This window comes from Oppia nitens, unplaced genomic scaffold (assembly GCF_028296485.1).
Source record: "Oppia nitens isolate AA-2021 unplaced genomic scaffold, nextdenovo-longstitch-racon4-pilon3 scaffold23_pilon_pilon_pilon, whole genome shotgun sequence".
Lineage (NCBI taxonomy): Eukaryota > Metazoa > Arthropoda > Arachnida > Sarcoptiformes > Oppiidae > Oppia > Oppia nitens.
In genome coordinates this window covers 369385-396723 of record NW_026533203.1, presented here as the reverse complement: position 1 = coordinate 396723, position 27339 = coordinate 369385, and the positions used below count along the sequence as shown (strand labels likewise).

Below are 27339 nucleotides of genomic sequence, written 5' to 3'. Positions count from 1 at the left end.
AGTTTACATTAATTTTTTAAGTATAATATATCATAATTTTTTAAAAACAATTATATTTTAATTTTATAAACAACTGACATTTAAAACATATTTTTTTCTATGTTTGTATTAATATTATATAAAAAATTTTTAAATACAAATATATTAAGATAATAGAATTCTTTAAATTTTAATAATAATAATAATAATAATAATAATAATAATAATAATAATAATAATAATAATAATAATAATAATAATAATAATAATAATAATAATAATAATAATAATAATAATAATAATAATAATAATAATAATAATAATAATAATAATAATAATAATAATAATAATAATAATAATAATAATAATAATAATAATAATAATAATAATAATAATAATAATAATAATAATAATAATAATAATAATAATAATAATAATAATAATAATAATAATAATAATAATAATAATAATAATAATAATAATAATAATAATAATAATAATAATAATAATAATAATAATAATAATAATATATGTACAGTAGTTTGATAATTATCTATATTTAATTTATTTTTAATAAAAATGAATTCTTAATAAAATTTATTTAATTTTTTTTGTATACTTATTAAATAAATACAATGAATTTATATAAATAACAATATAATTATGAAGAATATGTTAAGTTTTATAATAAAAATTTAAGAAAGTTTCATAATTTAAAAATAAAAATAATTGTATTAAATAAAATTTAAAAACAATTTTTATCATTATGTTAGTTAAGAATGAATATTATAACATCAAATTTATAATAATGCTAATTTAAAAATTAATGTAATTTAGTTTGATTTAATTGCTATTAATTAATTAGATTTTACATTATATCTAACGTTAATATTAAAATTGTTTTTAGAAAATATTTATATTTACTGATATCTATACTTTATTTTTTTGTAAATCTATTAACACAGCTATAAATCTGTAATGAATAAAGTAATTTTAATTTTTGAATATTACATTTAAATGATTAATAATGTTTTACATATACAACAATATTTAATTTATATTAGATAAAATAAACTTAACAATTATTTGTTTAGCATTTTAGGACAATTATAATGTTTTTTACATACAAATTTATAAGTAATAAACAAATCTTAAATTAATTAAGTATAAAACAATTAATTTTAATGAAACAATTTATGAAAATAGCTTAAAATATATGTCAATTATTATTTAAATATTAATTACAAATTAAAACATAATTTATATACCATTATATATACAATATTTGTAAATACAATATTGAGCACCAAATAAAATCTTCCTTTCAATTCAATAATAATTTTTATACAGTTATTAAAATTTATGGGCTTTTCATTGACAAACAATTAGGTATTAATTGACATTTAAATTTAATGGCTATTTAATGTCTAAATCATCTTTAATTCGGTAAAGTTTGATAATAATGCAAATTAATGATATTTATTATCATTATTATTATATAATGTACTATAATTATTATTAAACATTATGTGTACTAATGGATGCTTCTGTATATCCATTATTGAAAAGGCTATCCTTTTCTTGTGAAGGCATGCATTGGGATCGGGAGGTCATAGTAAAAGCAGTGGACAGGTCGATGTCATTTTGGTGCTCTATATTACTCTCATGTAATACAAAATTACTGAATCCTTGAGTCTCTCCGTTGTCGTCAATATTCTTAGATTTGCGAGCAGTTGTCTTAGTCGAGCCGCGGGTCGACTTCGGGAACACCGAGTTCTCAACATTCAACTGTGCGTTCACTTCCTTAACGCTAACACAAGTGAAAGCCCTTCCAAAAGATTTCTTGAAATTTTCAGATAAAAATGCTGTTAATTATAGATTATATTTCATTAGATTCACCATTATATGTGATTATATGTGATATACATATAAATTTTATATATAAATAATATAAATATATATACAAAGATATATAGAAAGAGAGAAAAACACAAATTAGTGTTTATTTGATTTATTGGATTAAATGACAATAAATTTAAGTGACAAACATCTGATATCTATGTATACACAATACGTACCGTAAAGAATAGGATTCACAGCTATTGACAAAAAAAATCAATAAATAAATAAAAAAATAATTAATTTAACTTTATTTAATCAATTATTAGCTTTTAAAATAATATTGACCTGAATTGGCGTATGAAAGACAACCGGCCAATAGTATGAATGTTAGACTGGCTTCAGAGTGACTAATAATATAAAGATATTTAGTTAAAATTATAAGAAATAATATTTTATTATTATTATTATTTATTTACTATACAAAACTGACCTTAACTTATAATTAATATCTAAAAAATTGTTTTTGTAATTTAATTGACTTTAAAAAAATTAAAAATTTATATTTTAGAAAAAACTAATATAGAATTATAATATATTTTTGTAAACACGTAATCAAATGTTACATTTTTAAAATCAAAAACAAAAAATTTAATCTTTAAAATTAAAAGACAAAAATTGTTTTTTGTTTGCCTTAATCTTTGTGACATTTTTCTAATGACTTTTATCTAAACACTCCTATCATTAACTGATTTAAACAAAGATTTAATATTTTCAGTAAAGTAAAGCAAAGTTTGTAACAAAATATACAGTAAAACAAGTGATGTGATGATAATGCTTGAGGTCATCAATGGTGAAGACAGTAAGTATTGGGTTTATAGAGTGAATGAGCTAAAGACTAGCAATAAAGGGATCAAAATCAATATAAAGTTTATTTAGAGTTCTGACTATATATTTATGACTTAACATTGTTTTAATATAAATTTCAAGCATTTATTTTAATACATTTATTAAATGTCGTGTCATTTATAGCTATTGAAACAACAAACCGATGATTGGGTGCCGGAGGCAGGAAAGTGATGTAGACCTGTCCGATCCAATAAGGCAACCAACACATGACGTAAACCGATATAACGGTGAGTACAAGGTATGTGACCTTACGGTGTGATCGCTTCTTCTCTTTGGATCTATTTTTTGGTCCGACTTTTCTTAGTTTGCAAATCACCAGAAAATAAAAAAGAAGAATTAAAACGAATGGTATGAAGAATCCCAAAGTAAACGTATATAATGTGAACGCCTTCTCGCCATTCATGAGATCACTTTCGGGCCAAAAGATATTACAAGATATTGTTGTCGGAAGTTCTAATGTGTTGGCGTACATGAAGATCGGCACCATTAGTAATGCTGATACCTATCCATTCAATACATCAAAAATATACATTTATTATTGTCACAAATTTATTATAAACACAGTCTATAACTAAAACTAAAATCATTTTATTGATTATTTTTATCAAAATTGTTTATATATTAAAAATGATTGACAATATTACTGTAATATATATATAATTTATATAATAATTTTATATAATAATATAAATATATTAGCAATAAAAATAAATAGTTATATTGATAAACGTATATATATTATGAATATATAGAATAAAATTATTTTATATTGTTATTTAAATTTTTATTATTTAATAACTCAAAAATTATTGTAGAAATAGCTGTATAAACTTAAAGAATAAATTTTGTATTATTAAATAATTTTTCCCATTAAACATTATTAATTAAAATTAATTTTATTTGTATAAAATAAAATGATATAATCAATAATTTAAACTGAATGGTTGAATAACTGTTTTACTAAAATTAGTTTAATAAATGACATAATGTATTATGAAATTCATATGTATTAAAATAGTTAACTTTATATATAAATAAAATGTCACTAAATGTCACAAACAATTTATTCGCTTCAATATATCCTTTTCCTATCGTATTATTTCATTTCCCCTAAAATAGTCTCAGTTTCTGACATTGCCTTAAGCTAAATGATGACAATAATAAAAGCAATACAAGTATTACTCATATAAAGAAAATTATTTAAGCGCTTTTAATGTCAAACACACACACACACACACACACACACACAMACAAACATACATACAAATCCACACACATACAAAAAAATGGTATTTGCTAAGATTTGATAACAATTGTTTTACTTTCAATTTCAATTACAATAATAAATATATAAACTATAGTTATTTTTAGCATAAATATAATGATCTAACTTATCATAACTACTGTAATGCAATGACTGTATTAAATAGCAAATAAGTTTTTCTTAACATTTATTTTTTTCTTAAATTAATGGTTTGACTGTTTTGAGATTAATAACTGTTTTACTTCATTAGTTAACTTAAGTGTCACTCATTATATCGATATAGAGTGAGACCATTGATCTAAGATATTACGGCACAAGAGTTGGACATATGTCTAGACTAAAGATATCCATAATTTTTAGTCAATTCATTCATTTTATAATAACTCATCAAATGATTAATTGTTGTCAATTTCCTTCATATAACTAATCAAAACATTTTATCTCATTTATTAAGTTTTATTTATATTAATGTTTGACATTTATTACAAATTATATTATCATTTTAATTATATTTTATATATAAATTATTTATTTTATATGTATTAAATGTTTTATTGATAAATGTATTTTTTATTATATTGTTACAATTTTTATACTATATTTTAGATATACTGTATAATCAATATTTTTTGTTATTATTTAAATTAAAAACGCAAAATAATTTTAATATTTTATAAATAAATAATTAAAACCAATTTTCAACCAATAATCAGTTTGTTAATTATAGTTAAATATAGTATATTAAAGTTTAAGATTAGTTTTAATTATAAATTTTACAAAGAAATTATATCATTTGTGTTTAGCATAGAAATACGTTTATATTATACTGTATTATGAAAATGATAGAAAAATGTATTAACTTTTATCTATCAAAATAGGTTTTATCAAGATTTCTTATTTGCATCAAATAATTCAATGATCAAAACGTTAATTAATAATAATATTCATTAATAGCTTAATAATTAATAGTGTATTAGTTATACAGTTAGTGTTGGCAAAAAGGAGAAATTTATAAAATAATAGAGAAATTTCTAGAAAGTTTCTAAAAGAAATTTCTATCTATGGGATCCCCATGGTTAATTTTGTTATCTCGATATTTGCTATCATATAACAATACATTAAATATTATTATTATTTTAATTATTAATTAAAATAAAAAATTAATTAATTAAACTATGATTTATATAATAAAATGAATAAAATTTTACAAAACTGATTATTATTAAATAATTATAATTATTATACTGTATGATATTATATGTATAGTATTATATATAATTAAAATACTGGTATTACAATAACTATAGATATGGGGATCACATAGAATAACATTAAAGTTAAATTTCTATAGAAATTTCACGGAAATTTATTAGAAACTTTCTATTCACCCATCTCTATATACAGTATGTGTTCTCAATGAGAGTTAGTGAACAAATGATTCAAATTATTAAGTGTTAGCTATACTGTTGAACTTATTTGTTAAGACACTGTAGACCCCATTATAGTCTATAATTTTATTAAAATTAATTAATTCTTTGATGTTAAATATTTATACAAATTAAATATAATTTACAAATTATAAACATTAGTTTGTCAATAATCTACGATAAATACAATTTAGAATCGTTAAGTGTATTATTGTATTGTATTGTGCTTTACAATATAAATATGATTATATAATATTAATATTTAATTGAATATTTAAAAAAACATTTATAAATAAAATGTTTGATTGTATTTCATTGAATCACTATTGATATAAATTCAAATAAATTCATTTAAGCTTTTAATATATAGAAAGATTTTTTAAAATAAATATTATTTTTAAATCCATTTGTTTTATATATAAATCGAAACATGTGTTGAATCTTATGTCTTCAATCAAAAAAAAAATTCTCAACAAAACATTATACAAAAATTATATTGAATTTCAACATAAATTTCAATTATAAAAATAACTGAATAAACACTATATTTTAAACAAATTTATAAAAAATCAATAGAAACTTAGATAATATGCTGTTCTTAAATTTTCATTCTCAAAATATGATATAATTGAATTCATAATTTATTTATATATATATATTTGATTTGTTTATATATTGCATGAATTTAAATTATTTGTATAAAAATGCTATTTAATATTTATTAATTTTAGATTATTGTTATACAGTATTTTGTTTATAAAACACATTTAAAAATAAGAACAAAATTATAATATTTTGGTTATCATAAATAAATAGTAATTTGTTATATTCTGTTAAACCAAAACTGATAATTAAAATTTTTATTTTAAAATTACAATGATAATTTTATATATATGTATATATAATTTAAATATTAATATTTTAATTTTATAATTTTGATTAATGTTTTTATTTTATACATATTGTTTCCTTTAAAAACATTAATATTAATATTAACATACAGTATAAATATTACTGGTATAGTAAATAGTATATTATTCTGTAATAAACTAAATAATTATTATATAATAGTGCTTAAAATCAAAGTATAATGTATAATAAAAATCAATATTTAAATTTAAATTCTTATATACTAAATATAATATTTTCTTATGTATTAAAACTCGTATTACTTTGTAGGTGAAGATCAAATAAATTTAATTATTTAGTATAATATTTTATTCAAATGTGATTCAAATGTGTAGATTTCAAACATTAAATCGATAGATGTTTTGAAAACAATAAGACACTATAATATATCTATTAGTATTACCAATATATTTTTAACTATAACAAAGTTAACATTTAAAACAATTAAAGAAAAACTATAAAAATAACTAATATATATATTATTTAAGTGAAATACATCAATACAATCGATTATTATTTGCAAATGTCATTATTTGTTTATTAAGACATTTTTATTCAGTTTTAATAAATCACATACAACTAGAGTTCGATCAACTTAGCCATGGAGGAAGGTTTCCCAAAAAACCCTCCAATTTTCCCGGAATATATAGAAAATTTTCTATTTTCCCTCCCTTTATCGTTAGAAAAAATATTATATATTATTACAATACATATTATAGTACCAAAACTTAAATATTTTGCAAAAAATATTATTGAAATATTTAAAAATAAATTTCAATTCAATAAATTTAGTGATACTTTTTGGTAATACAACTTAAAATAGAGTAAAATATTATTTGTTTAATAATAAACTGTTTTGTTTAGGATTTAATAGGTGATAGCACAAGGAAATAGATTCCATAGAAATTCCCAGAGAGCAGGGAACATAAGAAACTTTTGGAAATAAAACAAGGGAGGAAATCTGATCTAACCCTACATATAACTACAAATGTATAATATGTCATAAATTGTTGAAGCATTTGTAAAATTAATTAATGTGACGATTTATATTTGCAAATAAATTATTGAATATAAGAATTTATTTATATTATTCACGAATTACTTTTGTTTGAACGGCAAATTCAATATTTAAAAAAATCATTTATTAATGAGAAAAATTATTTCAAACAATGCTTTTTATAAAAAAAATAAGCGGATATTATTTAGCCTTACAATGAAAATAAATTATAATTTTTTATTTGACTTTTTATACATAAAATTAATTAGGGTATATTAAAATAAATTTTACAGTCAAATTTCGATTTTGACTAAAATTTGTGCATTGTCTCTAATTTAAATTATTTTAAAGCTAATTAATTGTAAAATGTTTGCGATTTATAGATAAAACAATTAAAAATATTTTATATATATATATACTAAATGCTAAACTTGATTATATGAATCCATCGATTTAAAAACATGAATTACATTTATTAAAAATGCGCGAGACATACAATTTTCATTACTAAAACCATTACTTCTATGTTTTTAGGTTAGGTTTGTTGGGTTTGAGGGTTAGGAGGGTTGGGAAAGGGAGTATGGTTGGTGAAGGTAGGAGAGGATAGTATGAGCGTTTTTAATTAACTTTATTGTTTTAATAACTTTTAAAACTATTAAAAAATTGATGATAACCTCAGATAATGATTCTGTTTTATTCTAAAATATTGTAATTATTTAAAAAAAACATTGAAAATATAATATTTAACTTACAGTCCAAACGGTAAGACAAATAAATTTAGCAATAAATGGCGTCCGATATCGCGGAGATGAGATGGGATGGCAAACGGCTACATATCGGTCGGCACTCATTACTGTTAGCAGTAAACTACTTGTAAATTGATTTATAGAAGTAGTAGTCATATATATTTTGCACATAATTCGTCCAAATGACCAATATTTGTAAATAACAGTTGTTATGAGGAAAGGTAGGCCTACGAGAAACATTTCATCGGCAACGGCTAAATTGAAAATATACATATTGGTGACGGTCTGCATCTTTGAGAAACGGCAGACAACATATATGACCAAAGTATTGCCAAATAGACCGACAAGAAATACAATGCCGTATAATATTTTTGCGAATTCAAGCACTAATACCGGATAACCAACCGATGGCGGCATTTCATATGGAGGTTCACTACAGTTGATGCCATACAGTGACGATGAGTTGGAAGTCTGTAATGGATTATAGTTATTGGATGACATGTTTTGTAAAGACATGTTTAATTGACAGTCAGTTGTCGATGTATTGCCGATCACATCATTCATATGTGACAATAGTGTGCCATTCATTATGGACTCTCCTTATAAATGCAGAATATTCTGTGAGTTAATTTCTAATATTGACTTTCAATATTAGATATATAGTTATATACAATATATATAGTTATATACAATATAAGCAAAACAAACGATAAATTATTCTTATTTTCATCAGTCAATACAAATGTGACTTACATTTAAATCATTGTTTATTTAATCGATTCTTTAAAAATTTTGATTTATTGCTTGACATATATTACTATTATTTACGGTCACATATCATATTATTTACTTTATTACGAGTTTGTTTGATTTTTCATTATTAAGTAACAAAGATATATATATTAAATAAACATATTAATGTTTTGTAGATAATAACACTAAAATATTTGATAATTTTTTAATCACAATATAATTATTTAAATATTAGATGTTTTTTAATATTTACAGCCATTGTAAAATACATTTCTAGTGTAACATATATTTTTAATTATTTAACAAAATTTTTCAAAATGTGTGATTTGAAAACTGATAGCACATCCAGTAGTGGTATAAAGATTGTTGTGAATATAGATAGGCATAGACATGGATGCTATATTGATCCGTATATATCTTCAGCCAAAATATAATAACTATCAGTGCTTTGTATGCAATTTTAGGCGCCGGGAGTTTGCGCTACAGAATCAGTGCGCAAACATTTAATATTATATATCATATACTCTTTAATATACAGTATTTAATATAAATTTTGTGTCAAATATATGGTATACACATAATTCTGTGAAGAGTTTACATAATTTTATAATTATTAATATGTTGACAGAAATCAAGACATAAAAATTATTTTAAATAATTGTTAGATTATTTAATAATCAATTCGTATATTTGACATTTAATATTCAATTATTAATTATTTAACTGTTTATGTAAATATATGCAATATAATAGTATATTTTCAATTTTTTTAGTTTTTTATTCTTTATTCTAATTTAATATTAAAATTTAATTTTTATCTAATAATAAAAATATAGATTAAATTTATATAATTTAATTCAATATTTGATTAATATATTTTAAAAATTTAATATTATAAATTTTATTTTATTTACTTTACTAAAATGTAAATAAAGCAAATGATTTTTTATTTAAAAATTAATTACTTGTATTAAAAACTCAAAAAAGACTTTAATAAACCACATAAAAAAGTTATAAACTGTGTGCACATAAATATATGAGTTTTATTATAGTCTAAAATATTTAAATCATAATAAAATCCTAATAAAAACAGAAACACTTTACTTATATCTTCAAGAATTTTATTGTTTGCTTTTAAAGATAACGAGTAGTTATTTTTATAAAAATAATAATAAAACAGAATATACTGTACTATTATATTATTTACTATGTTATTAAAGCAATATATATAACATCAAAATAATTAATGATATGAATACTTCATAGCAATCTTCAAACGAATAAATAGACTTTAATTAAATGACAAAACAAAAAACACAATAATCTATATACAGTATATATATATATATATATATATATATATATATATATGTGTGTGTGTGTGTGTGTGTGTGTGTGTGTGTGTGTAATTTATGTGTCGATCATTTGATATTTTTGTTATAAAACCACTTAAAAATATTGAATATATAATTTAAATATTAAATAATTTATTTTTTGATTTAATATAACAAACCAAAGAAATTGGTTTAAAATTACTGTAATTAAATTTTTCGTCAAAAATATTTTTATTATATATATATATAATATTTATAAACATTTTTGTTGTTTTTAATTATATAAAATACGAAATAATTTATTTAGATTAAATATAATAATATACATAAAAATTTGTGATATACTGTATATCTGCAAATATAATTATTAAATATAAATTACATAAAACAATGTTTAAAATTTTTTTCTTTAATACATTATTTTATTTTTTATCATATACAGAATACAGTGTATACTATGTACAGTACTATACATTGTTCTTTATTATACTGTGTTATATTATATATACTTTATTTATAAATAAATATAAAAAATGCATAAGTTAATTTTTAGTATAAATTAGTTTTCATAATCTAATTAATTAACTCAAAAATTAGTTTTATAAACATTGAATCTTATATTTCCATTTAATGTCATATTGTATGTTATAAAATGAATAATCTAAATACTATATTGTTAAAAGTTAACAAAATAAAATTTATATATTATTATATATGACATACAATATAAACTTTTCAATGAAGAATAATTTTCAAATAAAATGTTTTTATTTTTTTGGAAAATTAAAAGATATCTTATTTATCGACTGATTATATTTTATAGAATAAAAATTATATTTAAATATTTTAAAATTATGAATTTAATTAATTAAGTGATACTATTCTATAATAGCACTCAATATAACAGTAATTCATATAACTTTTGCTTTTCAAACTTAATGATAAAATATGTGGATTAGAGTTCAATTAATGTCCAAAATTATCAGTGAAAAAAATAAGTGTAGATTTTTTCTGTAAACAAAATAAGAGACGGAATCGCATAAACTTTAATAAAATAATATATAAATATTTAATGTTACAGTACTTGTGTTTTCTTTATCTAATTTACAAATTGTAAATTACAATCAATGAAAAAAAATATTCGGTTCACAAATAATTTGTGTTATATTAAGATTTTAGTTTTTGTCCACAAATAAAATAATTATGTCTTTCTGAGACAAACTTTTTACTTTAAATTAAAGTATTTTTAAAATATTTTTTTTTAAATGCTTAATAAGTTTATAATTATGTATTTTATATTATTGTATCAATTTATGTTTAAACAATAATAGTATTTCTGATATTTGTGTCAAAAGCACGTGAATCTCGTGTTTTTGTTATTCGCACGTGTTTTCTACATCAATACTACTTTTTGAATTTTGACTTTATATGATATAATACAGTATAATACAATGTATTATACAATTTTAAAGACTAATATATACAATGAAAAATTTAATAAATATATTTAGTAAAAATATAATTGTTAAAAAACACTATTTTTATAATAATCGTTTTTAACTGATTAAAAAATTAAATTCAATAACATGCATATTTATAATAATAATTCAATAAATTAAAAATCCAATTATTTATTTTATAATAAAAACATATTAAAATAGTAATCTTTATTAATTCAATACAATTTAAATGTCAGTGTTTTTAATTAAATAATTACTATTTGTATTATTCCTTCGAGAAATTACTAAAGAAATTATACTCTGATTTTTTTTTAATTTACTGATGGCTTTGACAATCATTTACTTAAAAGTAATCTTTAAAAAACTACAATTAATAAAATTTATAAAATCTTTTTATATAAATTTCTTTTTTATTAACTCTATTTATATTCTTTAGTTATTGAAAAATATACATATTTGAAGTGTTATATTCTTAAAACAGTGTAATACTCTTATATTTAAAAAAAAAACTTGAAAAGTTTTGTTTACTGAAATCTATAATGGCTTTTTGAGTCTGTGTGTGTGTGTGTGTGTGTGTGTGTGTGTGTGTGTGTGTGTGTGTGTGTGTGTGTGTGTCTGTAGCATATTTTTTACGAATTTTGAAATTCTGACTTCAGATTCGGTTAGAGAACTACTAATAATGTATTGAAAAGTTGCATAAAAATTTTGATATCTCTTAGGGAACGTAGAGAAAATGGCGGCCAAAGTAAAAAAATTTAGGTGAAAATTTTAACGTTTAGAATTGTATAGAGCATCAAAAATAATATATAATAGATCAGCATTATTTTATTTTTTAAAAAATAGCGGCAAAAGTATGATTATAATTGTTTATTTTGTCATACTGAATCATTTGATATCCCACATACCTTAAGTTGTTTATTTTGTCATACCGAGTCATTTTATATCCTACATGACTATAGTTGAGTATATTTTGTCATACTGAATCATTTGATCTCCCACATGATTATAGTTGTTTATTTTGTTATACTTAGTCATTTGATACCCTACATGTCTATTGTTGTTTATTTTGTTGTATCGAGTCATTTGATAACCTACACGACTATAGTTGAGTTTATTTTGTCACACCGAGTCATTTTATACCATATATGCCAATATTTAAATTATGTATATTTGACCAGTTTTTAAATAATACTATATAGCCGCTAACTAATTGTTTTCAACCTATTTATGATATTCAAGTTTTTTTCTGAAAATGCTTTCTAGCATTCTTAACTGGTTTATTTATAAAATCAAAATTTTAACATAAAAATAATAATATAATCTTGTCTTGATACATTTAAGTAAAAAATATATTTTTTAAATTAGTATAGTTAAATAGTATAGAAAAATGAACAATTATATCATATTTATGCATTTTTATAAAATAAATTATATAAATTATAGGTTATTTGATTTTTCAAATTTTATTACTTAATAATCATTTATTATAATCTTTGCTATTTTATAGATTAGTTATTTTATCAGAATTTACGTTAAAATTTAAATAATTTATTAATACTTGAATTATTAATTAAAAAATTACACGATTTAGTGCTTTATTTTAATTTTCATGATTCAATATGAAATGTAAAAAATTAAGTAGACATGTTTAAAATAATTATTAACTAATTATTATTTTGTGTATATATAAAAATAAGAAAAGTAAGATATTTCATAATGTTGTTAACTATTGGCACATAAAAGTGTTGGATATTTCTATTATAATATAATTTAATAAGGTATATATATATATATATATATATACGGTATTAATTGATATATAATCAATGCAATACATTATGTAACATACTATAAATTTTAATATAAAAATGTGACTTACAGTTAGTTTATTTATTTATATTATAAGCTTATAGTAAGCTTATAAATTTTGCTGCAAGTAAAATATTTAATACTTATATTTATTATTAAATTTTGTTTATATTTATTTGTAAAATCTTATTAAAATATTCCAGTAAATTTCTATTTGTCCAACTTTATTTGAAATATACAATAAAACCAATTAAATTAAGAAAATAAAAATAAATTTATGCATGATTTAATATTTACATAAAATCAATTTAATTGAAATAATGTTTGCTTCAAAATAAAGTTTTTTTAATTTAATTAATTAATTTATCATATTATGATAATATTATTGTAGCATAAATTTAAAAAAATAAGTACATAATTTCTATTTTTTAATAAATAATAGTTTTAAAATTTAATTTTATTAAATTAGTGATTTAGACATATTTTAATCAAACTGTAATAATTAAAAATTCAATTATTAAATAAATTAGTTATTTCTAAATTCCAATATTAATTTTTTAAATTTAGCTTAAAGTTTAAAGTAAATGTCAATAATTGAATTCAAAAATTAATATTATATACTGTAAATAATAACACATATACAGTATATTATAAAAGTATGCATAAAAATTTGTTTTATGAAATACATTTTATAAATTAAAAATATAATAAAAAATAAAGTAAATTTTATAAACATTCAAATAAATCAAATAAACTATCATTTTAACTTAAGCTATTATATAAAATTAATTTTATGGATTTTTCTAAATAAATATATTATGTATATATTTGATATAAATTTATTATTAAAATAAAATTTCTAAATATTATAAAGTAAATCTATTAAAATTGCTTAATCAAGTTTTTTTAAACACGAGTTAGACATTACTCTATACTGTCAATTAAACTTTGATGAAAATATTCTTTGAGTCTATGGTTATGAATAGCAATGAAAGGGAAAATCATTAATATAAGTGATGTCTTAACATAAAAATACTGTAGTTTTATCGATTTATTTATGTATTGATATTTTGTAAAATATTATATTTGACGAGTTTATGTCGTAAACTACATATTGTAATATATTTGATATATATAGTATATCGCTTAATGGAAATTTCGTAATGGAAAATCGTATATAGAAATGGGCAAATAGAAAATTTACTACTAATTTATTACTACGGGATTCACAAAATTCCAATATATAAACTCAAACAAACAAACAAGAAAATGTCAAATATTATACAAATATGTAAAAAAATAATTAATTTTATTAAATTTAAAAATTAATTTAGAATATTAAGAATGATATTCTATTTCAAGTATAGTTTAGACAAATTTGATGACTTGTTTTAATGTCAAAAATATTAAATATATATTTTTTATGTATCCTTGGAATTACCAAATTGGAGGGCATTTATTTGGATATTCCTTTCTTTGGGAAGTTGCCGAAACTTTATTACAAGATAACTAATATTTAAAAAACAGTGTCAACATAACGATTATATATACAAAAATTTATTTTAGAAACTTTCAATAAAATTTCTTTTTTGGCTAATACTAATAGAATAGATTAAAAATCTAACTAAAATAAACATAAGCTATAACTGAATATTTATTTATAATCACAAGTATATAAATATTAATTTTATAAACTGGTAATATTGCGATCAAAAATAATCTATCATTTTGTTAATAAAAATATTCTTAATTATTAAAAATAAAAATTCATATAAAATAACTTTTTTATTAATTGATAAGTAATAACAAATTTTCATTTACTTTTTAAAAGAATTTTGTAAATAAGTTTTTAAACAAAAAATGAAAATAGCTTTCTGATAAAATAATTTTTGTATCATTATATTAATTATATGTCATTTTATATCGATATAATGCAAATATAATAATACAATCAATTACAATATATGTTTTAATGGTATTAAGCAAACTTTATTCATATACAGTATATTAAATTAATAACTTCAGCTTAACTAGTGTTTGTATTAATATACAGTATATACTATATATATTTTTAGTACCCATTTATTTTAAGAATTATCCATTAAAATTAAATTTTATATATAAAGCATAATATTAAATATTAATTTAAACATTTTTACAATTACTCATACAACAAATCATTTTTTAAAAATAACTTAATAGATAAATATTAATTTAAATAGTTTAATTAAAATTTAACTTTATTTTTTATTCATTTTAATAAACTTACGTTTATTAACTTAAATTCTATATTCATTTTTTATGTAGTAATTGTAATATTGCAATATTGTATTGTACAGTAGATATACAGTATGTAGGTTTTATATTTTTAATTTTTAGTTTTATTATAGTGTATTATATCAAATATGTATTTAAAATAACAATTGCGATAAATTATCACTGATTGAAACAACAATCCCAACAATATATGGGATCCCAATTGATTAGGTTTTTGATTGTGTACTTCAATATTCACTTTAATATTAAACACATAGAGACTAGTTTTTCATAATCACCAAATAGTGTACACTATTAACGATATTATAGTATTAGATATACAGTATGTGGGTGTCTATTATATGTTTACTTATATTTCAATAGAATAAATATTACGGTTAGTATTGTATACATATTTCATTAAAATAGTGAACTTTATTAACTTATTTATCTTTATTTTTGTAAATATTTTATTTATTAGTAACATCCAATATATTTATATAAATAAAAAATATATTTTATCATTAAATAGTGTACAATTGAAATGGTGTGTTAAATAATTAAAAATTATTATTTAATTTAAATTATAATATAAAATATACAGTAGTTCTCACAGTAAAGTTTTTATTCAAGATATACATTGTATAATACATTGATTACCAAAAAAAATTTGAAAAAAATATTTTATAAAAGTATACATTTATTCAAATTCAAAATTTTAAAAATGATAGATATGTAATATATTTATTATTGTATGGTTAGTATTGCGTGGGAATAGTGTATAAGTACTATAATACTAATATAGTATTTACTTTATTATATACTGTACTATATTATAGTATTTAATATTTATCAACAAAACTAAAATTTCAAAATTTTAAGTTCAGAATCGGATAAAACATGAAAAATAATGTTTAAGTGAATCATATAATCAAATATATGCCATCATTTTCAGCAAAATCAAGAAAATGGCGGTCAAAGTATAAAAAGTTGAAATTTTTAAATCTTGACTTCAAATTTGGATAAAACATTAAGTAAAATAAAATTGTTTAAAATGTATGACTGACTGATGTTAGCAATTCATACAATAACATGAATCTAAAGTATGTGTCGTTCATAGAGATAAGCAAATAGAAAATTTCTTAGGAATAAATTTTTATAGAAATCTAACTATTGTTATACTATGGGATATATAGCTATTGTAATACTATATTAATGAGACATAATACTATACATATAGTACACTAAAATATATAATGGGATACTTATATATAAAATAATTATTTAATAATAAAATTTTGTAGAATTTTATGCATCATTTTATTATAAATATTTAATTATTAGTTGTAAAAACAATGTATTGTTACAAGATAACAAATATATAGCGAACAAAATTAACATGGGGATCCCATATATTGAAATTTATTTTAGAAATTTTCTATAAATTTCTCAATTATTTTAGAAATTTCTCTTTTTGACAACACTAGTAGTACGGATATTTGTAATAAATATGTTTGATTTATTGGGACAATCATACAAATGTTAATAATGTATTGTAGACGAGGGATATAACATTACTTAATCAATGAGGGAATAATGATTGAATTTTATTTGATTTTACTTTATTTTATTAATTTTGTAAAGTTTATAAATATAAACATTTAATTAAAGTAAAAGTTTGTTATATTAATAGCTGATTGTCGTTGAATTAGTAGTGAATAATTTTTTAGTGAAATGATTTAAATGTTTATATTTTATATAATTATATATTTCAAAACATCTTATTTATAATAAAAACAATTTTCAAATAATTTTAATTATTATTTAAGCAAATCAATAGATTCTTCGTATTTATCCATTAATTCTTTAAGATGTGTATTGAATTGTATAAGAGATTGTTTAAGTGAATTGATTTGTTGTAAAATATTAGTGACATTGATATGGGATGTATTCATCTGATCGTCGATTATGCCATTAATCTCGTAATCCTCGACTCTATGCTCAACAACAGTCAAACGTTTGCCGATAAGTGAAGACTTGAGAAGTTTTGCCGCATTTAAGATGTTATTCACGTCATACTCTTCACACAAGTCTTGCATAAGTGTCGGCACAAGAATCGTACGGTCAGTCGTTTCAATCAACGTTAACGTCTCAAACACTGTACTCATCAATGAATTGTTGTTTTCAGTCTTTATATTCACACTTTGCGATTCACCACACATTGTATTTGAAGACATTTTGATAGACAACTACACAAAATTATTAACAATAATTTGAATTGTTTTCAGGGGTAACCAAGATTTCTAACTGACTTATTGAAAATATCAGAAAAACAAAATTAATTTTTTAATTGTTAAAAATAGCGATAAAATTAAATTGTTGTATAAATTTTATATTTAGATAATATTCTTAACAAATAGTTATCACATTTTATACAATTTCAATAGTGAGCGTCTTGTGGTCAGACACCTGTTGCAGCATTTATTTTGCAAAATCATTGAAATATAATATAATACTATTAAAAACTACTGTATTTATTTAAAAAATATCATATTTACTATAAATATATAAACAACACATTAAATAAAATTTAATTCAATTAAATAAAATGAAACTAAATGTAGGATATGATTAATACTCAATAAATTAATAAACTAAACATAATCTGCAAACAGTTAATATTGGTTTAACTAAATTAATTTTAATACGAAAAAATAAAGCATATAACTTAATTTATACAATATTAACAATAAGTTTAAATATACAGTAAAATAAATCAATTAAATTTTCTTATTAGTTATACATGTATTTGTTAATAATAAAATAATACCAAACATACTTTCAATTAAAATTATTAATCATGCTTATTTTATACAAGTCATACAGTATATATAAATATAATATGAAAATTATTTTTTCAAATAGTTAATAAAATTAATTATTTTTACATTAATATATTTGAGGATACTATATATATATATATATATATACTATTTTGTGGATTATTATTAATAATATTATTGTTATTAAACATCACACAAACAAATACACATAAAGGTGTGGAAGAAGAGAATAGATTTAAGTTAATAATTGATTTATATATATATATATTCATATAATTACTTGGATTTCAACACTGTTTTTATTGGGTGTCTTTAAATTACATGTTTTTCCTAATTACTATATATTTGATTTTAAATTATAATTAATTAAATTATAAATTGTATTAAATTTTGTAATGTAATTTTTCCTAGTAGTATAGTTCCTATTATTTAAATATTTTTTAAAAATAACTTATAAACTTACTATGATTTATAAGTACTATACTATTTGTTTAATAACAATGGGGTATAAATTTGTAAATTATATTAATATTTATTCATATTTTTCAATGTTTCAAAAGTAAGTCTAGATTTTTTTTTTAATTAAATCAAATGATATACTAAAGCATCTATAAGTAAAAAAATATTAAAATTTATTAGAAATAATTGTCTAACGTATTTAAAATATTATTAATTACTAATTATTATATTCAATTGGGCTTATATTCTGGGGGGTCAAGGGTTAGGAAGTGTTGTATGTATATGAAAAGGAACGGTATGTGAGGGATAGTAATTGATTTGATTTACATGTATTTAAACTGTGTTTTAACTGTGTTTTTAACTGTGCGTAAAATTACAACAAATCAATAATTAAATACTGTATAAAAACATTATTTGTTTGACAATTGTTTTATAAAGTGCTGTCACCTATAGTTGTGTGTAATGTTGTCTGTAATCATATAATATTGTAATACATGTATACATATGTGTTATGCATTCATACAGTATGTGTCTAATGATTGTTCCGTTTGTTTCAACAAATACTAAGTGTTATAACAAAACACAAACACTTAAACAGTTTGCTTACGAGTCGTCAATAATGACTCAATCATTGAATCATTGAATGACTGACTCGTGAATGACTTTGCGTTTAAATATATGATTCAATTGAAGACCAAATCAATTGTCAGTTGAAAATCATTGAAACAATTAGTAAATCATTTAGACTGTTGACCACATCGACAGTCAACCGCTAAAATGGTAACACAATTGATATCTCTTTGTTTTAAAACAATAATTGTCTAATGGATTGTAAATTGTTTTATCAGTTGATTAGAGTGGAGACACCCGAAGGCACCAAAAGAGTTGAGACCACTGAAGATGAATCCACTGAATGTCTCATTAAAAAAGTGTGTCTTTTTAATGATTGTTATCACTATTTATCACTTATTATTTAATTATTATTTAATTATTATTTGTTGTCAAACAGATTCAAAGCGTCTTTACTATCAATGATTTATTTAGTTTTAAAGTATTTAAAGACAGATCACATAGCATTCAAATACCATTATTAGAGAGAAAAACAGTGAAGGAGTTCGGCCTAAAACACGGAGACTTTGTATACGTTGTGTTCAACAAAAATGATGAACAAATGGCAGACAGAGAACAACCATCGACTTCGAGTCACAACAGCAGTCATACGACTGATAATCATATTAGTGAAAGTCTTAGAAATAGTATATTAGGATCCAATTCTGGAGTAACTGAAGATGATGTGGACGCCCATCTCTACGGTCAAACTGGTGGTATTGAAAGACCTCCAACAGCTGACTGTCGTCACGGCGCTAACGCCAAGTGTGTCCACTGCACGTCTATTGAACCGTACGATGAAAGCTATTTGAAAGAACATAATATTAAACACATGTCTTTCCATTCCTATCTCAAGAAACTCACAAATGGTATCGATAGGTAAGTCTTATAATTTGGCGATTGATTGTTATTTATTTAATTGACTATTCTTTCAATTTAGGGGAAAGTTTGCTATATTAGAAAACATAAGCTGCAAAATAAAGCCGGGGTGTGCGGGACACGCTCCCTGGCCACAAGGAATATGTACCAAATGCCAACCGAGTGCTATCACTCTTAACCGACAAGTGTACCGACACGTCGATAACGTTGAGTTTGAAAATCCGGAGACAGTTAATAACTTTATAAACTATTGGCGACAAACTGGCTTTCAAAGGGTCGGCTTTCTCTATGGCTATTATAGTGTCCATAAAGATGTGCCGCTTGGCATCAAAGCAACAGTTGTTGCCATTTATGAACCGCCACAGGAATGCAATCGGGATTTCATTAAACTGATGACTCCCGATAATAACTGCAAAGTAGCCGAGTTTATTGCCAGTCAATTAGGTCTTCAACGCATCGGTTGGATATTTACTGATCTTATACCAGAAGATAATCAAAAAGGAACCGTTAAATACTTGCGAAATATGAACACATACTTCTTGAGCGCTCAGGAGTGCATTATGGCTGGATTTCTACAGAACAGTCATCCAAATAAATGCCGTTATTCTCCCGACGGATCATTTGGTTCTAAGTTTGTAACTGTATGTGTGACGGGTGATGGAGATAATGCCATTCATATGGAGGGATATCAAGTTTCTAATCAATGTATGGCTTTAGTTCGCGACAATTGTTTATTACCGACACGTGATGCGCCTGAATTAGCGTATGTCCGCGAGTCAAGTGCCGAACAATATGTTCCCGATGTATACTATAAAGAAAAAGATATGTATAATAATGAAGTGCAGAGATTGGCCCGACCTCTACCTATTGAATACTTGTTAGTCGACGTTCCCGTCTCATCTCCAATGCATCCCAAATATACTTTTAATCCATTGGAACAAATGGAAAGGTTTCCTATAGAGAACCGTCATATTGCCGGACATTTACAGGATTTCAATTCTCTATCTAAATATTTGCGACAATTTGGTGGAAATCATTTCCTCGAAGCCATGTCTGACTTCCATTTGCTTATATATATCGCTACTATGGATGCCTTACCACTAAAGAACTCAATGGAACCATTGCTTGAAGCTATCAAGAAATCAAGTGAAGAATTGGCTAATAAATGGGCTCACAGTGAACAATGGGCTACTGTTGAACAACTGGTTCTGGCCAACACTTCGGGCCGTAAGTATAGTTAAAATATTGAATAATAAGACTAATTTTGATATTAATCGACAGCATCGACATCAGTGATGAATAGCATTACCGCTAATGAAGCCAATGTTGGTCTGTCAGCACCTAATGGTACTAAATGGTCGTGTGCTTATTGCACATTTGAAAATGATGATAACAAAAACACGTGTGAAATGTGTAGTTTACCCAAAGAAACCTAATTGAGATGAATTCAATTGATAATTAAATTAAATATATAAAAAATATTAAATTAATATAAAAATTGTGAATAATATTCTGTACAGAATTATTATTTTTAATTACAAAGTAATTATTGGCTGCAAATAAACATTTCGATATTACGATACATACATTATTAATGAAATCAATAATACAAATCAATTGAGACTATACTTTGATTGTTTGATAATTAATTTAAATATTTACAGCAATGCATTATTTACTTTATAGTACAAGTTTATCAAAAAGAGACTTATGTCCCATAAATAGTCAATTATTATACAAATTATATATAACTGATTAAATCAGTGGTAAACTGTTTTATGACAACATTGAATGTCAAGAATAAGTTCAAAATCCTGGAGAATAAGTCATGGGAGGGAACTCTCCGTCATAATCGGGTGCCGAGGATTCACTTGTTTGTGGCGAGGATTCTATTGGATTAAATACAATCAAATTAACATTTATTAATATTTTTATTTATTTAAATATATAATAATCTAATTGAATGAAAACCATCGCCAGAATTCATGGATCGCACAAAAAGCATAACACAATACGTATTGACACAAATCACTCAATTGTGATGAGACAGACCTGCGACTGAACTGACAGACACGGGCTGAAGGGTAGAGTCAATAGTAGAGGTGGTAGTCATAGTCAAAGTCATTTGGTTGGGTTCAAAGCCGCGGACAACAGCTGCGTAACTGATGTTCCCTATGGTTAACACATTTGGGACGAAAGGGTTTTTAATGCAAGAGATGGGCATTACTTCAATGAATTCCAGCCAAACACACAAATACATAGTTATCAACAATTAAGTTATACATACCCTCATTATTGGCTACATTGCTTGCTTCTGCACTCTTAATAGTCTCATCCAATCTATAGATAGTATTAATAGTATATAACATTAATATTACAAATTTTACAAAAATCAACTAAAGGAGTTGTCAGAAAAATATGTCATTTTATTCATGCATTGTGTAAATAAATACAAATATATTTATTTTATAATAAGAATTTGTTGGAACATGGTCTAATTTCAAATATAATTTAAACATTAAATATTGTATGTACTGTACTGTACTGTACTAAGTCAATATACATTTTAATTTAATAATAATAACAAGAATATACTATATTTTACATTATTATGGAAATATTTAACTGTTTTCAATTGTATGAATTTACAAGGGATAAATATTAAATATTTGATAATTTTATAAATTGTACAATTTTCACTAAAAATAGTTTAATAATATTCAACTTTTATAAATGTTATCTTTAATTAATTTACCTTACTTCAATTATTGAAGCTTGAACAAAATTACATTTATTAAATTAGATAAACTTACGCAAACTTATTAACTCTGTATAAGTACATTCACATAATAGAAACTTACGGTAATTACAATCTATAATATGTTAATACTGTATATTAAACATTAAAATTTTGCGACAACTCCTTTAGTTTTTCAAAGTTAATAATACCTGTGCTGTTTGATTAAAGTGCAATCTCCGCCTTCATTGACGTTTAGATCGTAGATATAAAGGTAACCATCGGCTGACGCAATCAGCACTCGGGGAACCTTTTGAATGTTGGCCACTGAGCACACATTTCGGGGTCCAGAAAGGGATAGTTTAGCGGTGGCAAAGGATCGCCACTGATTCATCATATCTGCCATCGATGGCCAATAACTGGCCGTTTGTTGCAAAGCTTTCGCACCATAAGTGCTTATATATCCCAATAGTCCTTTTGGCTCTTCGGTTGGTTTTCTAAAATAAATGAAATAAAATCATCAATAGATATAAATCAAACAATAAATTATTGCTAATAATTGCTTACATTTCAGTCAAATCTTCTAACTTGAAAATATGAACCGTTTCTGTATTACTAGAGGCACATAAAAACAGTGAATCACTGCTGAAAGATAATGAATATATAGTAACACATCGGGCATATCCTCGTCGAAACTCATAAAGACTTTGTCCGTCCACAACATTGAATACCCGAATCACAGTTCCCTTCAAAATAAATCATATGTAATGAGTTAAATATCTGTAATATTTAAATAATTAAATCAATACTTTTTCCGAAGCCGTGGCAATCTTGACTCCCTGTGAGTCGAAAGCAATAGCGGCCAATGGGTTGTCGTGAGCTGTAATCAAAACCTTGTTTTGAAGGTTCTCTGCATCAAAAATATTAACTTCACCGCTGGTATTGTTGGCCGGATATGCAAAGTAACAGTTGTCAGAGTTGGGCGATAGTGCGCACAGACCGTTGGGATTGGACGGCATGTCTTTGATTGTGTGTAATAACTTCATATCGCGAATGTTATGGATGTAAATGCTTTCTTCGAGGCAAACGATAAGTCGTTGTCGATTCAGTTTTACGGCTAGTATTGTATTGGCGTACGAGTTGTTGCATATCTCTGTCTTCTTCTTGAAGTGACATACCTTCAACTTTCGCGGTGACGACAGACTCACTATCGCTAAAAGACTCGATGAAAACAATCGCTCGACAATCCGGATGTCTTCAGATACTATTTGTTACGACAATCGGTCATTAGTTAATTATCAATAATAATAATAATATAGTAACATAGGATATAAATTTATTATCATAACTTTTTCGCTACAATTTTGCACATTTTTTCTTTAAAAAGTACTAAAATGTGATCCAAATTGATATTAAGTCTATCATAGGTGGGTGTGGTGTGGGGTTGGGTGGGGTAAGAGGTCATACATACCGTCCTCGTAAAGCAAATCCAATTTATCGGTTGAAGTCAAGGCATATAACTTGTAACCAGTTTTAGTGCCGATCGCGAGTGACCTTTCATTTGATGTCAAAAACCAAAACAAATAAATATGTTATCAAATGATTAATAAACAAAACACAGGTTTTATTGTATGTGTTGTCTAATGTATGTTAAGGTCACTCATGTGATCGCTATCTTTGTCTCAATTAAGTGACAGACAATGACGTTAAGGCTATCATCGTATCCATCACTCAATTGTCTTAAGCTAACAATTATCTCATCAATACTATCATATCATATCATATAATATGATATCTTATCAATAAAATGGTAAATATATTATCGATATAACAGTTAAGATATAATAAAGTAATCAAAATCAAGACATACGTCGAGTCCTGATTGAAGTTAACGAACACTGAGTTCTGCATCTCATCATTGGTTTCGACACCAAAATTAATTGATCCCATGTCTTGAGCGTATAATCTTAATTCATCACTTGTTGTCCACCACTAGTCGTACCATTGGTTTCAACGATACTATAATTTAATTGTTTGGGTCATTGGCTGTCAAACAACTAAACAAGTGGTCATCATATGAGACACCATTCACTACAACTTAATGTCAAATCAGATGACAATTGTAATCAATTTTTTGCTGATTTTATTCAAGTCTTATGTCTAATACGTTATAAATTCAATGATATTTAATCATAGCTTCAAATCAGCTGCTAATGAGTGACTTATCGTATAAACATTAGACTGACTCTCATATCATATACACTAACACTCATTACACTAAAGCGTAGTTACAGTCAATGCATTCAACATAACATTGAATATACAGTCAATAGTATTGTCAATACATTGATTCAAAACAACACAGTTTTGTGTTGAATGCGTTGTATTACTCATTCAATTTGAATGCATATCAATGTTCACGTAATTCATACTCAATATTGCTATACCCGTACACTATGTGTTAGTTTACTATACATTATATTAAATATTAATAACACAAAAGTATTTCTAATAAATGATAGTTAATTACGTATCCATACATTTACCCCCTATTTATATAACAATATTTTAAATATTATAATTGACACAATATAAACCAATTAATCTAAAAATTAATAATTTATATAAATAAATAATTTTTAATAAAAAGTTATAATACACTTTTACATATATTTACAGTATTATACAATTTATAATTTATACAAACTTAATAAATCTATTTTATACACTATTATATTATTGAAATAATTGCAAATCATTAAATATATAATTATTAACTAATTTTAAACTATACAATAACTTTAGATTACATATTCAATATGGTATAGTATAGTATAGTATATGTATATTCAATACAATATAGGTTTTATAATACAGTAAATTTAATTTAATTAGTATTTTAATTAATAATATTCGTTATTTATTAAATGTTGTTAGTAATACTTAATAAAGTATATGTCAGTATATGATAATACTATAATTATATTTGAAAATATACAATGTATATTATGAAAATAAAGCAGTTAAAAATAATATAATTAGCATTATCAGAACAAACTTTCAAAAAGTATAACTAATTATAATGTTTGAACAGTTTATTTTAATCGCCAACTTTAGCTCTAATTTAGAATTTGTAACCCACTCACCCACTCACCCACTCTCCCACTTAATCACTCATTAATTTATGCCAATATAAACTAAGTTCAGTAAAATAATTACTGAATTTTAAAAATTATTTTGACCATGTTCATTATGAAATATTATATTATTTTTTAAGACAATTTTATTCTACTTGTTGTATATCTATCTGAATCTGAATTCATAATTTTAGAATTAAAAAATAAATAAATACAACAAACAGACAGTCAAATAGTTTTCAATAATAAAATTTCAAAGTTTGTTGAGAAAGATCTCAATAATAATTCAAATTACAGAATGTGTTGTATTATATTATAAACTCAAATTAAAACTTTTTAAAATTATTAATAGAAATAAACTTATTTTACAAAATTATAAATAATAAATATAAATATTATTAATTTGAATCAGTTTTAATGTAATTTTGATTTGTTTTATGAATAATCTTATTTTTTTAATTTGAATAATAGTTTAATTATCATAATATAGTATATACTTATTTATCATAGTAATTTTTATAATTTTTAAGCTAAATAATGATTTTTAATAAATTATATAATATATCAGCAGTTATTGCTTAATGAGATGTCGATAAAGTCTTATTAGATTTAATTTATTTCGATATTTAAAAAAAATAATTAATAATTTATTTTTAATATTTATTTCTAATGATTCATAAAAAGGTAAATAAGAAATGAAATAAAAACAAATAAACATTGAAAACATTATTTAATTATCAATTGTATAAATACTATATGTTTTAGCCTTATTTTTATCTTACACTAGTTATATATATTTTATATGTATATTAATATTTTAGACAACTTTTTTTAAAAATAAATATTTATTCATTGATCACATGAATTCCCAGAGGTTTTAATAGTTGTCAATAGGTATATTCATATCATTGAATTTGATATACAGTACTAATACATATACAGTAATTGACGGTATAATAAATTAATTAATTTGCTGATGTCTACAATAAATAT

At 22.5% G+C, this 27339-nt stretch overlaps 3 protein-coding genes across 3 annotated transcripts; 1 reads left to right on the top strand and 2 right to left on the bottom strand.

The window, feature by feature from the left end:
* Positions 1-1497: 1497 nt before the first annotated feature.
* On the bottom strand, positions 1498-8664 carry LOC128953746 (somatostatin receptor type 5-like). Its single transcript, XM_054299265.1, has 5 exons — positions 8077-8664; positions 2868-3229; positions 2167-2228; positions 2058-2078; positions 1498-1844 (listed from the first exon to the last, which is right to left on the bottom strand). The coding sequence occupies exons 1-5, from the start codon at positions 8656-8658 to the stop codon at positions 1498-1500; spliced, it is 1374 nt and encodes a 457-aa protein (XP_054155240.1). The 5' UTR covers positions 8659-8664.
* Positions 8665-19509: 10845 nt separating this feature from the next.
* LOC128953856 (nuclear protein localization protein 4 homolog) lies at positions 19510-21964 on the top strand. The gene is made up of 5 exons (XM_054299380.1): positions 19510-19764; positions 19833-19913; positions 19994-20472; positions 20534-21699; positions 21754-21964. Exons 1-5 carry the CDS (start codon positions 19762-19764, stop codon positions 21906-21908), a joined length of 1884 nt encoding a protein of 627 aa, XP_054155355.1. The 5' UTR covers positions 19510-19761; the 3' UTR covers positions 21909-21964.
* Positions 21965-22009: 45 nt separating this feature from the next.
* LOC128953857 (WD repeat domain phosphoinositide-interacting protein 2-like) lies at positions 22010-25518 on the bottom strand. The gene is made up of 7 exons (XM_054299381.1): positions 25080-25518; positions 24681-24763; positions 24019-24473; positions 23777-23955; positions 23422-23706; positions 22760-22812; positions 22010-22361 (listed from the first exon to the last, which is right to left on the bottom strand). Exons 1-7 carry the CDS (start codon positions 25157-25159, stop codon positions 22279-22281), a joined length of 1218 nt encoding a protein of 405 aa, XP_054155356.1. The 5' UTR covers positions 25160-25518; the 3' UTR covers positions 22010-22278.
* Positions 25519-27339: the final 1821 nt, after the last annotated feature.